We start from the raw sequence: 14,227 nt of genomic DNA, 5'->3' as shown, positions 1-14,227 counted from the left end.
GGTCCAAGAAATAGACCCTCGTAGTTAAAATTAGTCTTTATGGAAAATTATACTATCACGATCAAATTTTCATCAACAAACATTAACAAAGAGGCTTCTTTGATAAATACGGGTTGACATTTCTTGAAAATTCACACATGCGGTGGCATCCAGAAAATATACGTACGTGGTCTAAATTCGGCAAAGTTGAGTTTTATATCAAGTTTCACCACTACAAATTTCATAATCAAAGATTATTCCTTTCTAATATTAGTTTGGGAAAAAAGAAATCCATTATTTTTATATGAACTTCAGGACTTCATTTAACATGCTTCGAATTGTCCGATTTGGGTCAAATACGCACAGTTTTGTTGTATGATTTGTTGCCATTTTAAAGGTAACTTCAAAATGCCTCTCTCATAGAAGTCCTGGTCACTATTTGCAAAAAACTCTAGTTGTCGATTTTCACAATCCTCCCTAGATTCTAATTTTTTATCACTAAAGAAATTTTGCAATGCAAGAAAATGATGATAATCGCTTGGTGCCAAGTCCGGACTGTATGGCGGATGCATTAAAAATTCCCAACCAAGCTCCCGAAGTTTCTGGCGAGTCACTGTAGATGTGTGTGGCCTAGCGTTGTCCTCGTGGAACACGACACCTCTCCTGTTGGCCAATTCTGGCCGTTTCTGGTCAATCGCTATCTTCAAACGGTCCAGTTGTTGACAATAGAGATCAGAATTTAGCGTTTGGCCATATGGAAGCAACTCATAATATATAATCCCCTTCCAGTCCCACCACATGCATAGCAAAACCTTCCTGGCTGTTTGAGGTGCTTCACCGCTCTTTGACCACGATCGTTTCCGCACAGGGTTATCGTATGTGATCTCCAGTCACCATCCGTTTAAGAAATGGGTCTATCTCATTCCGTTTGGCCAAGGCTTCGCAGATGGAAATTCGATCCATCATATTTTTTGCTGTTAATTGGTGTGGCACCCAAATATCGCGCTTCTTTTTGAATCCAGCTTTGTGTAAATGGTTTAAAACTGTTTTATGGTCGATTTTTAGCTCCTGGGCGATGTTACGACTGCTAACATGTCGGTCAACTTCGATCATTTCTCCGATTTTAGCAACATTTTCGACGACCGGCCTACCTGTGCGAGGTGCGTCTTTAGCATCAAAAATTCCTGAACGGAATCTACGAAACCAAAATTGCACATAATTGGCTGTTACAGCATCGGAACCATAAACACCATTCACAATTTTAGCCGCCTGGCTTGCATTTTCGCCTTTGTCAAAGAAAAACTGTAAAATGTACCGAATTTTCTCTTTGTTCACTTCCATTTTTAACACGCTGTAACTCACAACTGAATGCACCAAACAAAAAACAGCAAAAGAATTTTTTTACTGCGAAATGTCACCTCTTCAACGAGCATAAATATGAAATTGTTTGATCGAAACTTTACGAGCAATCTATCAGTGCAGCCATCTACCGAAAAAATAATGGATTTCTTTTTCCCCAAACTAATATATTAAGATTCAATTGTCGTAAGCGGGGTTACATAAGAGAGAAAAAATTTCCCCTTGTGAACCCATCTTTCCTACTAATTTGCAATGTCGAAATACTATTACTCAGCGCCTTTTGTCGGGTAATTTTAAATATTTCAACATCTTCTATGTAACGACTTTTCAATAACGACTTGTTAAGGTTAACTTAATGTTTTGTTATCAACAGTTTTAAGCATGTGAGAAAATTATATTTGGCTGAGACTGAATCTTCTATACTCAGCATTATTCATGTTATTCCGTTATGGTGGTGTATCTCCACTTTTGACACTTAAAGTCTATGCAATGCACAATGCTCTTTTCCCGCTTATTTAAGGAGTATTGAATAAAAAAACCTGAAAGGCAAAATTTTGGTATTTCATAATAATAATTAAATGTCAAAAATTGTTGTCTTTCGTAACTTAAAGTAAGTAAAGAGAAAAAAACGGGAAAAATAGAAAAAAGGAGGTATATTCTGCCTCCGCTTCATTGTAGGCGTGTTCTTCGAACGCTTTACAAAACTTTTGATACCAACCTGCGTGCAAGTAGTTCCACATTGAAGGTCCATGTCTTAATTTTTACAGTAAGCAGAATGTTTACAACGGACATTATATAGACGTACAGAGGGACGCGCTTAAATTGGTTCAAACTTTGGAACTGATCAAGAACATATATACGTTATAGCGTCTCTGAAGCGCCTTTCTGGGTGTTGCAAACATTATGAGCAAACCGATGTATTCCCATCCCGCGACGGTCAGTAAACAAAAAAAAAAAATCTTAAAAAAGTGCTTAGACGAATCGTGAAAATTTTCACATTTTTATATATGAGACGATAGTCGAGAAATAACGTTCTCTTTTTAGTGTCGCTTGAAAATTGCTAATTAGAGTCACTGAATTATTTTTAATTGCTTACCTTTTAATTACATTCTGTAATTAATATTTTCTTTTATGTACTAATACTGTATATATGCTCGTGAAATTAACTGAATGCTTGGTTAGAAAAATGGAAAAAATTGCCTATATATAAGTCACTTAAGCAGCTGATGGCATTAATTACTTCTAACGGAGCAACGAACGCATATAGACATGAAGTTGCGAGTTACGTTTTTTTTGCTAGTCATAAGTACGCTTGCGACTCTTGCAGTTTCCAATCCTTTCCTTGTTCGCGTATTTAGAGAGACTGCTGCCATGGCACCGCGTTTATTTAAGCTAGGATTACGTCACCATAGATTGGGAGACAACGTACCTGATCCAGAGCTTAGTTCGAGCGGCACGACGTTTAAACCTACTCCAGAGGAGCTTATAAGTGTTACAGGAGATAGTACGGGGAAGACTGTGGACAATGCAGAACCGTATCAAGCAGATTTCTCAATTACAGAAGATGGTATAAGCCACAATATGACTAACATAGACGATATTTTTAGCGAGAATATGGCTAATGCAGGAGATAGTATGACCGACAATACGACTACTGCAGAAGGTGGTGTGAACGACAATATTCCTAATTCAGGACATCGTCCAGAATTTCGTGAAGCTGTTATGGCCGACAGTATGATTGATACAGAAAATCATTCAGCTGATATGAATGACAGGGTGGATAAAGCAGAAAGTAGTATGAACAGGAATACAGCTAATCCAGAAAGTAGCACGGGCGAAAGCAATGCCAATCCAGAATATCATAAAGAATTTCGAGGCGATGGTACGAGTGACGGTAAGGCTAGTGCGGCAAACCATTCAGGATATCATACAAATAGGATGAACGACAGTATGAATCATCCAGGGGGAAGTATGAGCTTTAGCAGGGCTCGCTCAATAGGTAGCTGGAGCGGCAGTATGGCTAGTGCAGAAACCCATTCAGGATTTCATTCGGGTGCTACAAGCGGCAGTAACGCCGATTTAGGAACTTATTTAGAATCTCATGCAAGAAGCATCAGTGAGAGTATGAATTATCCAGGGGGTAGTATGAGCTCTAGCAGGGCTCGCTCAATAGGTAGCTGGAGCGGCAGTATGGCTAGTGCAGCAACACATTCAGGATTTCATTCAGGGGCTACAAGCGGCAGTACCGCTGTTGCATGGACACATCCAGAATTTCATCCAAGTGCTAAAAGCGTTAATTTGGCTAATGCAGGCGATTATCCATCGACAGAAAATCAACCAGGATTTAACGGAGAGGATGAGAGCAGAAGTATGGCTAATTATCCAGGCACTTTTCTGACTTTTCCAAATGATAATCCGGACATGGCACCAGGGTACCTTTATCCACATAGTATTTATGGAATACCTCCAGGATATCCTGATTACTATCCACCCGCCTATCCGCCAATTGCTTAATATCAGGCATATTATAGATAAAAATAGCAAAGGGCCGCTTTAAACCAAAAAAATAAAATAAACTGAAATTCCCAACATAATTCCAAACGTTAATTATTTAGTTAGCTGAATGTTACAAGGCTTGTAATACAAAGTTCATGTCATAAGCTAGATTTGTCATCTAAATATAACTCTTTTTATGCCTATATAACATACCAAGGACAATACAATACAAAAAAATACATGGGTGTTGAATAGGAGTAATTTTTTTGCCGGCACAGAAAATAACCGCGCTTTTATTTATAAAAGTCGCAAACCTTGGTCGATCGTAAGTATAGTAATAGCATGAATTATAAAAGAAAAGCCGAATTGTAAACTTTGCCATAAAAATAAAAATAAAAGGCTTACGCAAAACGAATTATACATCAAAGACAGCTTCTTTCTCGCCTTTGAACTCCAATTGAAATGTGACCTAAATATGCTTCGAAAGCCTAAAACATTGTTCGTTGTGAGCACAAAAAAAAAGTTTTTTCCAAATAAATAATTTTCGTATGTAGTGGGGGGCTTTAAGAGTAATGAAACGAAGTGCTTTTAAAAACCTTCTTCATGTTCTTTCTTTTTTTCTTCTTCTTCGGAAACCAGAACGAAAATATATAGAAAAGCATTAAGCAATGATACATTACCGAGTTGACATTTCTGACACAATACAAGTGCGTTGTAATGATGCGGTTCATCTATGCAGAGCACAAAAAAATCTCCATACATTCGCGCTTGTCTCGTATGCTTTACGCAATAGTATACGCACTACATCATCGTCATTATGGGCCTCAAGCTTGACATATTTTGATAGCATCTTTTTTAAGGAAACTTAACAGTGCCGCTTAACCTTCTTAGAAATCTGCTCTGTTTTAAAGTTCTTCTCTTCACGTAGATATATTGCTTTTCGTATTATCTGCTCTTCCAAAACAAAAAAAAAAAATTACAAAACAAAATGTGCTTGAAATTTTATACAAAAGCAAAAGAAATTGTGGCTTTTATTCGTCACTTTGTAGGCAATTAAATGCTGTAAGCACGTTCACGCATTTTTCTCTTTCTGAGTCATTGCCTTTGTCTCCTCTCTTAACCACACAAAACAATTTCGAATTCATTTCATATTTTTAGACAATTAAAAAACAAATTACTTTATTTCTTTGGTGAATGCTTCGATGGCTTACATGTACACTTACATAAAATGTTAAGAAAGTTTGAAGGAATTTTTAAATTTTATTACCATGAACGAGTAACGAAGGTATTCACCAAAATAAAATATTCAATAGGTCAGACTTTTAGCTCCCTTATTCGTATAGAGCGGTGACGGTCAGAGAAAAGTGGAAAAAGAGAAACAATATAGAAAGATGGTTTAGGGAGTGGGTGTGTATGCCTGATCGTTGGGGATTATAATATGCCCTTACGGAACGCTCGAGCTTCGCTGTGCACTCCAAATAATTACGGCCAGAGTAAATTCTACCGCATCATGATTTGAATGCAAGGGTATTGTGTTGGTACTCGTGATTCTTACCTACTCGGTTGCTCATGCGGATTTGGCTGCAGAGTTCTCCAAGCGCCTGCCAATGTGTTAGAGAACCGAAGCCTATTAACAGCGAATTTGTTACGATTCGTATTTGCCAAGAAGGAACTGTAGTGCTTATAGGAAGCTCCCGCGAAAACGATGATTATCTAGCGAAGATCAACTAAAAACAAGTGTGCTATTGAATGAAGAATTAGTTTAGTTTATAAACTAGCAAGCGTATGCATGTTTGCGATGGCTTAGGGGTTCATTTGCAATTTGGTCCTGTACCGGTTGTAAGTGTGGCTCTATGCTGGTTGTGTACAAACTTTTTTTCTTTTTTTTTTTCCTTCTTATTTGTTTTATTGTACTTATACTAAGTTTTAATATTAATTAATATAAGGATTGCAATAAGTTTTGCTTTAATTTAAGTGCCAATTGAACTCGACTGTTATTTGTTTAGTTGAGTTTCTTTTATAAGTAGAATTGAAATAAATAAATAAGCATATACGGAAAACTAATGTATTACGATGCAATTAATTGGTAATCGGAAGAAATCGACTTTGATGAGTAAATCACATGGGCTGGCACCTCTCACTTGAGTGGTTCCGAAGCACCGCAACCGGTTTTGCTGAATGAACGGATGTCATGAGTAATCTCAAATTTTTGCCGGTGGCAGCATTTGATATCAACCGATTCACTAGAATTCACTGCTACTAGCATACCACACATTTGCGATCCTACTAAACGCCAAATATCGTCCTCCTGTCAAAGCGATTCAATCCAGCAATCGATTTGAACGGTATCTCTGGATCCAGGCATTAATTTTAACGCGAGGACTTGTCAAAATAGATGCGCTTACCTTCCAAAATTGCAATAACATGCAAAAAAGAGTTTTTTTATACCAGGTAAACGGGAAAGTAATGGGATTCAGAAGAATCGTCATGTGGCGGGGATGTCTGTATATGTGTAATACGGTCTTGATTGGAAAGAAGTGGGAAGCACAAAGAAATAGAGAATGACAGCAAACATAGCGGGTAAGTTTTTTGCTTTTACTGGTACGACGAAGCATGATCCAGCTGTGCTACGATACAAATCAGCAAGCACATGATATCGGCCAGCATAACATTGTATGCACTTATGTTATCACAAGTCTGTTGTTTGTTTTTCTTTCCAATTTCGTAATTACTTTAGATAATTACCTTAGCAGACCTTTCCTCACTAATAACTCAAACATTAGAAGCGTAAAATATATTTGATATTTATTTTTTTATTTACTTATCTGTTGAAAATGGGCTGATGCCCATGCAATACGTTATATAACTAAGGTAAGCCATGTATATACTTTACTTTGTTAAACGATATTTAAATAAGTGTAAGCGAGAAACATAATACATATATAATGAATTAAGAAAAGTAGAAGAAGTGTGGAAAACTGCATTGAACATAAAAAAGAATCATTTAAATAACAATAAAACTTAATGACAAGTTGTTAACACAACTGCAGCGGTTATGTGCTTGTCAGACAATACCATGGATACACATTATTTACACACTCACGCATACACACAAACATATAAACACAAACACAGCCACGCATATGGGCGAGCGCACACGCAAACAAACACCTATGAATATAAAGTGAGCTTAAACTTTTAGTTTGCTGCTCTTTTGCTGACAATTTTTATGTTATTAACGTGCACATTTATACACACACTGATACATACACACACACACACACACCGCTTACACAATGACTATGGAAAGGTAAAGATAAAAATACTTGCAATATAGGTTTCGGCGCAACCTTGTTGGTATTCGCTGTTAATGCATTTTCTTTCGTCTTCGTTTTTTTACTTCTTCCATTTCTTAAATTACTTTTTAAGCACTTTGATGTCTGGAGCTAAGTTTACTTATTTTTCTTATTTCGCGAAAAGTAATAAAGTCATTGAACGTTTCAGTGTTTCACTTTCGCATTAATGGGCCTTTAACGTAGTTGAGGTGTTGTCATTTTGTACCGCTTCAAGTTTGGCTTATTGTCCGGAAAAATGCTGCAATAAAACCCCTTCTTATAGTGGCATTACAAGGGGATTAGTATAATCCTCTGGTTAATCCGAATTAATGGAAACAACACTGGAAAAAATATATTCACAATAAGAAGCATCTAGAATAAGCTTTTTATCCAACCTCTAAAATATTACTTAGCTAAATAATATTTATTTTAAGTTTCGATCACTAAATATCTGTTATCTAGCCTGACCTTATACAATTAAACAGATATTGCAACAATTGAAAGGTCAATTGGAAAAATGGCTTATGCGACTATGAAGAGCTTGCCAGCGCCTCTTTTATGATAGATAATTCAAATAATTTTGCATAAGTTTGTAGAGAATTGAAAAAGAAAAAAATCACATAAGTTAGAAAAAGTAAAGGCTAGCAAAAATATGGTCTAAATGTGGCCGATTGAAAGTGTCTCCTGTAACTATTTCAACTACAGCTTATCTTTGCATTTGAAGAAATCTTGTACACTCTATTTTGTGCTGGCAAGTATATAGGAACGTGTTGGTCAACGGTAAAACGCTTACACGGAATTGAGAATAAAATCTTAAGTTTTCCTTGATTTCCTTACGAAGCCATATTAGATCCATATTGTAATGCTAATTTAGTAGTTCGATAGCACCTTTTACATTAGTTTTCCTTTAGCATTTCACTTTTTTTTATCTATCTAAAGTTGTATCTAGAGTTGGGTTTGTATTGTGTGCCTGCAGTCAAATTCCTTATACGCTGTTCAAAGATGCTGAAAAGGTCGATATTGATGATCTGTCAGTGACGAAGGGTGTATGTGTTAGTGTGTAGCATCCAATCAGAATTTTAATTTCTCCTTGTGGCCCTCTAGCGACGTCATTTGCCTAGGGTAAACTAAACTAAAGAAGCAAATTACGAAAATCATCTTTTGAACTTGATAGGACCAACAAAGAAGTGAAGGAAAAGAAAGATAGGAAGAAATAGGGAAATGGTGGGCGCAGCCTAAGCGTGTAAGTGTACTCAATCGATAAATGTTACGTTATGACTGTAAGGAGTAGACGCCCACTACGATTACGATCAAAGAAACCTCTACCGCACTGAAAATTGAACCCGGGAACATTCACTTTAGAGTCGCGATTTTTACGATACACAGCTGTACACATGCGGATGTGGAGAGACATAGGCATTTGATTTTACGTTTTAGACGCCGTCGGTTCTTATGGAACGGCCAGCAACATTTTGCTCGATTTTGTGGGCATTAAACAGATTGCAGCAGCATTTTATACATCAGGAAATCAGTTGTTCGAAAGCGAAAGTTGACATCCTAGCAAGTAAATGCAATGACCTCCTCAATCGAGGGACGTGTACATTCTCTGACCATTTCATGGAAAAGCGGTTTGATATCATATCTGATATCATAACAAGTAGTAGTAGTTTTTTAAGACAATTCCAGAGAAACGCGATGATTTGTTTTCTTTTTTAGATAATAACTTATCGCCTAGGAGATGTTCCCTGTAAGTGTAACAAAGTGATGTTATGGAAATAAGTTGTGTCCATACCCTAATGGATGTGTGTATTATGAGAAGGCGTGGTCACAAGCATCACTAGGACTTGAACTCGCGAACAAAGGCTTGGCAGTCGCTCCTATCTACATGGCTACGCGAATAGAAATATACAAATAACTTACCATAACATATATATATGTATAGGGTGTCAAAACATTTACGAAAGATTTGAAGTTAAATAAGAAGCAGATTTTTTTCTTAAATGTAAAATATTTATTGAATCGTAATGTACGTGGGATGGAGTTATGTCCACGGCACTTACAAACTCTATTATCGAAATTGTGGTGACCATAACGGGATAGTACACGACAAGGGAATACTTCATGGAGTAATCGAATTGTTTCGCAGGAAACACAAGCCATAAACTTTCATTATTTTTGAAAGATAGCTCTGCCGTGTAATGCTTCACTTGTGCTAAGCCTAAACTGTCAACTATCAAGCTGTTTTTGTTTTCCGTTTGTTTCTTTTGGTTGTCAACTCTTTACCGCACAAATGGCGTAACATTCAAATCTTGCGTAAATTTTGGAACACACTTTATAAATATAAAACATTGCTGGAAATAAAGACTGTTATGCTACGATGATGATAGCGTAAATCTTGATAATTTCTGCCCATTCCTAGCACTTTTTTGTCCTAGTTTTAACGAAATGCATTCCGCTCACGTTTTAGAATTGATCGCTGATTAAAAATATATGAATATGGAGGAGTTCTTCATTGCCCGCAAATATTTTCATGGTAAAGCTGCGTGGATGCGAACTATGTCAGCGATAAACAGATATACGAAATCTAAAAAAAACTGCGATGGTTATTTTTCAAGTCTTGACTTTTATTTTATCGATACGAAAGCAGTTCTATTGACACTGATTTTCATGTAAGACACAATACTTTGGTGCAACAGCATCCGGACGCAATTCCCTTGAGATTAACCGTTGCCTAAAACGGTAGAAACGATACTTAGCTTGTTGAGAAGTGCTGCTTGGGTTAGACCATAAACGTTCAGCAGCAGCGCCAGCTCGTGGCCATATGCGGCTTTCTTATCAATATTTATGCATAAAAATTTTAGATTTAAGTTCGTTGTTCGTTCCGTCCATACTCACCTATAGCAAATCGATCAGCTGTATCACTCATCATACATGCCTCTCCCCCTAATATATTCGGATGCGTTTCAATTCTATTATCGTAGATTTTGTTCCAATTGTGATATACAGAGCTTTCACCAGAACCATGACCAAAATACCAGACATTACTACTGGAAACTATAACTTTGTACCCTTTGTTCGCGAGCAATGTATTTAAAGTGGAATTTGCATCAACGCGTGTTTGCACAATAAATTGTTCTTTAGGTAAATAATGTTCAACTGCTTCGGATTCGGTTAAAGCACTGGACCAAATAATAACAGGTTTAACTTCTTCAATTTTCGGAAATATTCGTCGCTTTACTTCATTCCATGACTTTAGGTTCGTTTTGTGATATACAGACCAAAGACTGTGAAAGGTTTGAAGGCTTAGTTCTAATCCACCTCCCGTTATAATTTTTCGTATTTCTTTAGATTTGTTCCAACAGGGCATTAAAACTTCATCACCTCCCATATGCAAAGTTTCTTCCGGTGCATTTATCTCCGCTATATCTTCATAGATCGCTCTTGTTAACATGTACACATTTTGGTTAAATGGATTCAATTGACCGCAAGGAGGATTATGGCAGTCTTCTCGATTCGTACAAATTATTACATGACCTAAGCCAGCCTTTGAAGCCCACCGCCAACCTTTACCAACATGCGATGGACCTTCGATCTCGATAATTACTCGCACCCCTCTCGCCCGGGCGTACTTAATCAAATCAATTGTATCATTTCGTCGATACGTATTCGATGCGGAATAAGCGCCGTGCCTAGAAAAGCACCGTTAATTAAAAGATAACAAATCGATCTCAATCATACTCAGACATTTGCCGAATTCTACTAATTTCAAGTGGAAAACTATGCGTATCTACTACATGCCAATGGAAAACATTAAGCTTCGAGGCGGCCATTGCATCGATTGTATTATGTATTAGGCGCAAGGGAATAAAATTTCTCGCCGTGTCCAGTAATAAACCTCTATGGCCATACGTAGGACTATCATCTATGTAAGCCGAGTTGACTAATAATAATCCATTCCTAAACAAAAAAATCCACATCTGGTATAAAATGCTTTCAAAATTTAATTTGAATTTTAAAGCTTACAACTTGCTACTCGTTACTAAACTGGTCAGTGTCTCGAAAGCATGCCTGGCACCATAAACCGTTGCGGCTTTAATTTCAATACGGCTAACATTTCCTTTAATAATTTTTAATAATAACTTCATAGTTTAGTATTTCATGCATTTCTAATAACACATCGTCACCTGTTGTGTTCACGCGTAGAGAGTACGCTTCATTGGTATCCCAACCTAATGTCAAGCTTGTAGAGTTTACGGCTGCGTATATTATCACTTCGGCACTTTTCTCCAAGTTACAATTTTGCATGCACTCTTTGGCGATATTGCGATCAAACAAACGAGTTGTTGTATATAAGAAGTCTTCAATCGTTGAACTATTAGTCATTAGAATAATTTTGACATTCTTAGGACTGAAATGCACGCGATCGTTTCCAAGTTCGCAATTACCAGTTGGCATTGGCCAAATGGCTCCATATTTGCCACACGATAACCGACAATCTTGTTGACTTTCAAACGTTTTATTAGGGCAAAATGAAGCACTTTCCTCAGCAATGCAAAGTCTTTCCTCTATGCAAACCCATTGACCACTACAAATGAACGGAGACTTTCATTGGCTTTTCTTTTCTTTTTTCAAGATTTGCTTATAATAACTCACCTCGTTCTACAGAGCCCTTGATTTATGATTAATAAAAAAAACTGAACTATAAATATCAGGTTCATATTTTCTTTCACCTTGACTAAGATAATGAAAAGGTTAATACATAAAAATCGAAAATTTAATATATTTTGCACAAGGAACCACACATCTTAACTTAACCTAAACTTAACACATCAACCAATGAGCCCACGTTCTGACACATGCATTGAAATACCGTTCAAACATCTGTATGGTTTTGGGATACTACCAATTTTCAAGCCGTACTTGTCACAATTTCACGACATTCTGACAATTAGCTTGCACGTTGTAAAGGTTTGAGCGACCACGAGTTTTTTAATTTTAAAAGAGCAGTGGATGAAACAGAACTACTTTTGGACGAGGAAAAATATTGTTAAAGCTAAACAGTGCTTTGATAAGCATTATGGGGACTCTGTATGAGTTGGTATCGGTTGAATAAACATCGATGGTGCGTTGGTCGCCCAAAACCGGCTGTTGTTCCAGAAGGCATACAGAAAGCGCACAAATCGTCGTCGAAGATAGAAAATTGAAGTTACCTGAGATAGCCGAAACATGAAAGACAAAATAGAGAGCAGTATGTTTACTATTTTGCATGAGCATTTGTCAATGCGAAAGCTCTACTCGTAGTGGGTAAAGACATTGCTCATATTTAAGCTGTTGAACCCACTGTTAGAAGCTGAATAAGCGAGCTGAAAAGATTATGTTGTGTCGGTGTGTGAGAATAAATAAAATATAGACGCACTAAAACGCATCTGAGTTAAAAGGAACTTCAGCTGAGTGAACAGCACTCGATGAAAGTCGTCGAAGGCGAACAAAATTGCAAAAAATCCGCGGGAAGGCTTACGGCATCCGTATTTTAGGATGCGCATAATGTAATATACATTAACTAGCTTAAAAAGTGGCAAAGGGAAAAACCAGAAGCGCGTTTGAATTGCTTGCCCTTAGAGCAGAGTCGATTTTTCAAAAAAGAAAACTTGCTTTTCTTAGTTACGTCAGAGACTTATTAAGTGATGTGTTATCCACCTTAGACCACATATCAAATTTGGAGTAGCCGCTTGAAACTACATCTATTAACACTGGCCACAAAAATTGCAGTGAAAGTTAAGTAATTTGAAAATTAGTTACGATGTACGAAATGTCATTAGGAATACTTTGTCAGAGTAGTCATGGTATGATTGTACACATGCAATGAATGCCATAATATTCACAATGATACACATCCGATTTTTTAACTGATTGTTTGGGAGTGATTAGAAAATCTTTGCACGTTCACTATATGCAAAATGATGACTTCTTCTGGATGAAAGTTAAGAACAAAATAAAAGCAGAAATCCGCTGTTCACCTACAACGCTAAGTTTTCTTAACACGAAGTATGGATTATAAAAGTTTTATTGTTAAAAGATATCCGTGGGACCTAATTAATAACCTATCTTTTTTCTTATACGGTTTTTTTATCTAAATAAGATCAATCGTGCAGGATGTGTCGTACATTCGTGTAACACGATAGTGATTGGAAACAAGTAGAGAAAGACATGGGGTGAATGGACGCTGGATAGTGAATATGCATCCTAATAACTAAGCGTTATGCCCTCAGTGACTGAGCGCATTCAATAGCCATCGACCAAGTAAGGTCAAGCTGCGCCCACATCTGTACCCATGAACGCCTACTAGGCAGTCGTAACTCTAATCTACTCAGTTCTCTGGTAGCGGAGAGAAAACCCAAAGTGTCTCCAACGACATGGGCTTTCTCATTAAAAGTCGTAATGCTGTTGAAAATTTCTTTCTTCTCTTTGCAAACTGAATCAGGTTTGAAAAACTTTGAATGAACAATTACTGTCCAAAAGTTACGTTGCATAATCTACTATATTTACAAGGAATCGAAAAATGCGTTATTAAAATCCAAGATAATTATTGACACCAAATAAAAAAATTACTCGAACTAACACTTAATTTCGATATTTTTATAATATCCCTACCAATTTCGATCAAATTTCAGTTCTATCTGTAAATACTAATTTTCACTTGTGAAATATAAATAATTTTTTTTTTTTTTATTATTATTATTTAACTGCTATTGCGAGCACTACGAAAATTAAACTGTAAGTGAACGAGTGAAATATGTCATAATCAAGCTAAACTTACCGACAGCTTCACAGATATGCTTTTAGAAGAAAGAATGTTTTCCGAAAAAAAAAAAAAAAATAAAAACAAGGCAGTGATATCGTCACAAAAACACATTTTTGGTCTGTTTTCATTTTAACTTTCATTTTTTATAATTTTTTGAGTTTTCTTTTGACTAACGCATATCAAAATGTAATTTGAGGAAATCCAGTTGTAGACACGCTCGCTTCGCTGGGCAGCAAATTCTTTCTTGCTGTCATTC

General features: G+C 36.7%; 1 protein-coding gene across 1 annotated transcript; it reads right to left on the bottom strand.

Annotated features, from left to right (window-relative positions):
• Window positions 1-9,818: 9,818 nt before the first annotated feature.
• On the bottom strand, window positions 9,819-14,023 carry LOC119638226 (chitooligosaccharidolytic beta-N-acetylglucosaminidase-like). The gene is made up of 7 exons (XM_038034891.1): window positions 13,821-14,023; window positions 11,823-11,904; window positions 11,354-11,754; window positions 11,193-11,286; window positions 10,908-11,126; window positions 10,065-10,858; window positions 9,819-10,000 (listed from the first exon to the last, which is right to left on the bottom strand). The coding sequence occupies exons 2-7, from the start codon at window positions 11,885-11,887 to the stop codon at window positions 9,819-9,821; spliced, it is 1,755 nt and encodes a 584-aa protein (XP_037890819.1). The 5' UTR covers window positions 11,888-11,904; window positions 13,821-14,023.
• Between the last annotated feature and the right edge of the window lie 204 nt (window positions 14,024-14,227).

The sequence above is a fragment of the Glossina fuscipes genome, unplaced genomic scaffold (genome assembly GCF_014805625.2).
Source record: "Glossina fuscipes isolate IAEA_lab_2018 unplaced genomic scaffold, Yale_Gfus_2 86, whole genome shotgun sequence".
NCBI classification, from domain to species: domain Eukaryota; kingdom Metazoa; phylum Arthropoda; class Insecta; order Diptera; family Glossinidae; genus Glossina; species Glossina fuscipes.
This window is presented reverse-complemented; position numbering and strand designations above follow the sequence as displayed.

Excerpts from the sequence above, each read along its gene's own strand:
- LOC119638226 (XM_038034891.1), bottom strand. The coding sequence starts at position 11,887 with ATGAACCTGATATTTATAGTTCAGTTTTTTTTATTAATCATAAATCAA. Across the intron at positions 11,755-11,822 it reads CAAGGGCTCTGTAGAACGAG|TGGTCAATGGGTTTGCATAG; the intron begins GTGAGTTATTAT and ends GTTCATTTGTAG. Across the intron at positions 10,859-10,907 it reads AGAATTCGGCAAATGTCTGA|GCACGGCGCTTATTCCGCAT; the intron begins GTATGATTGAGA and ends GTGCTTTTCTAG.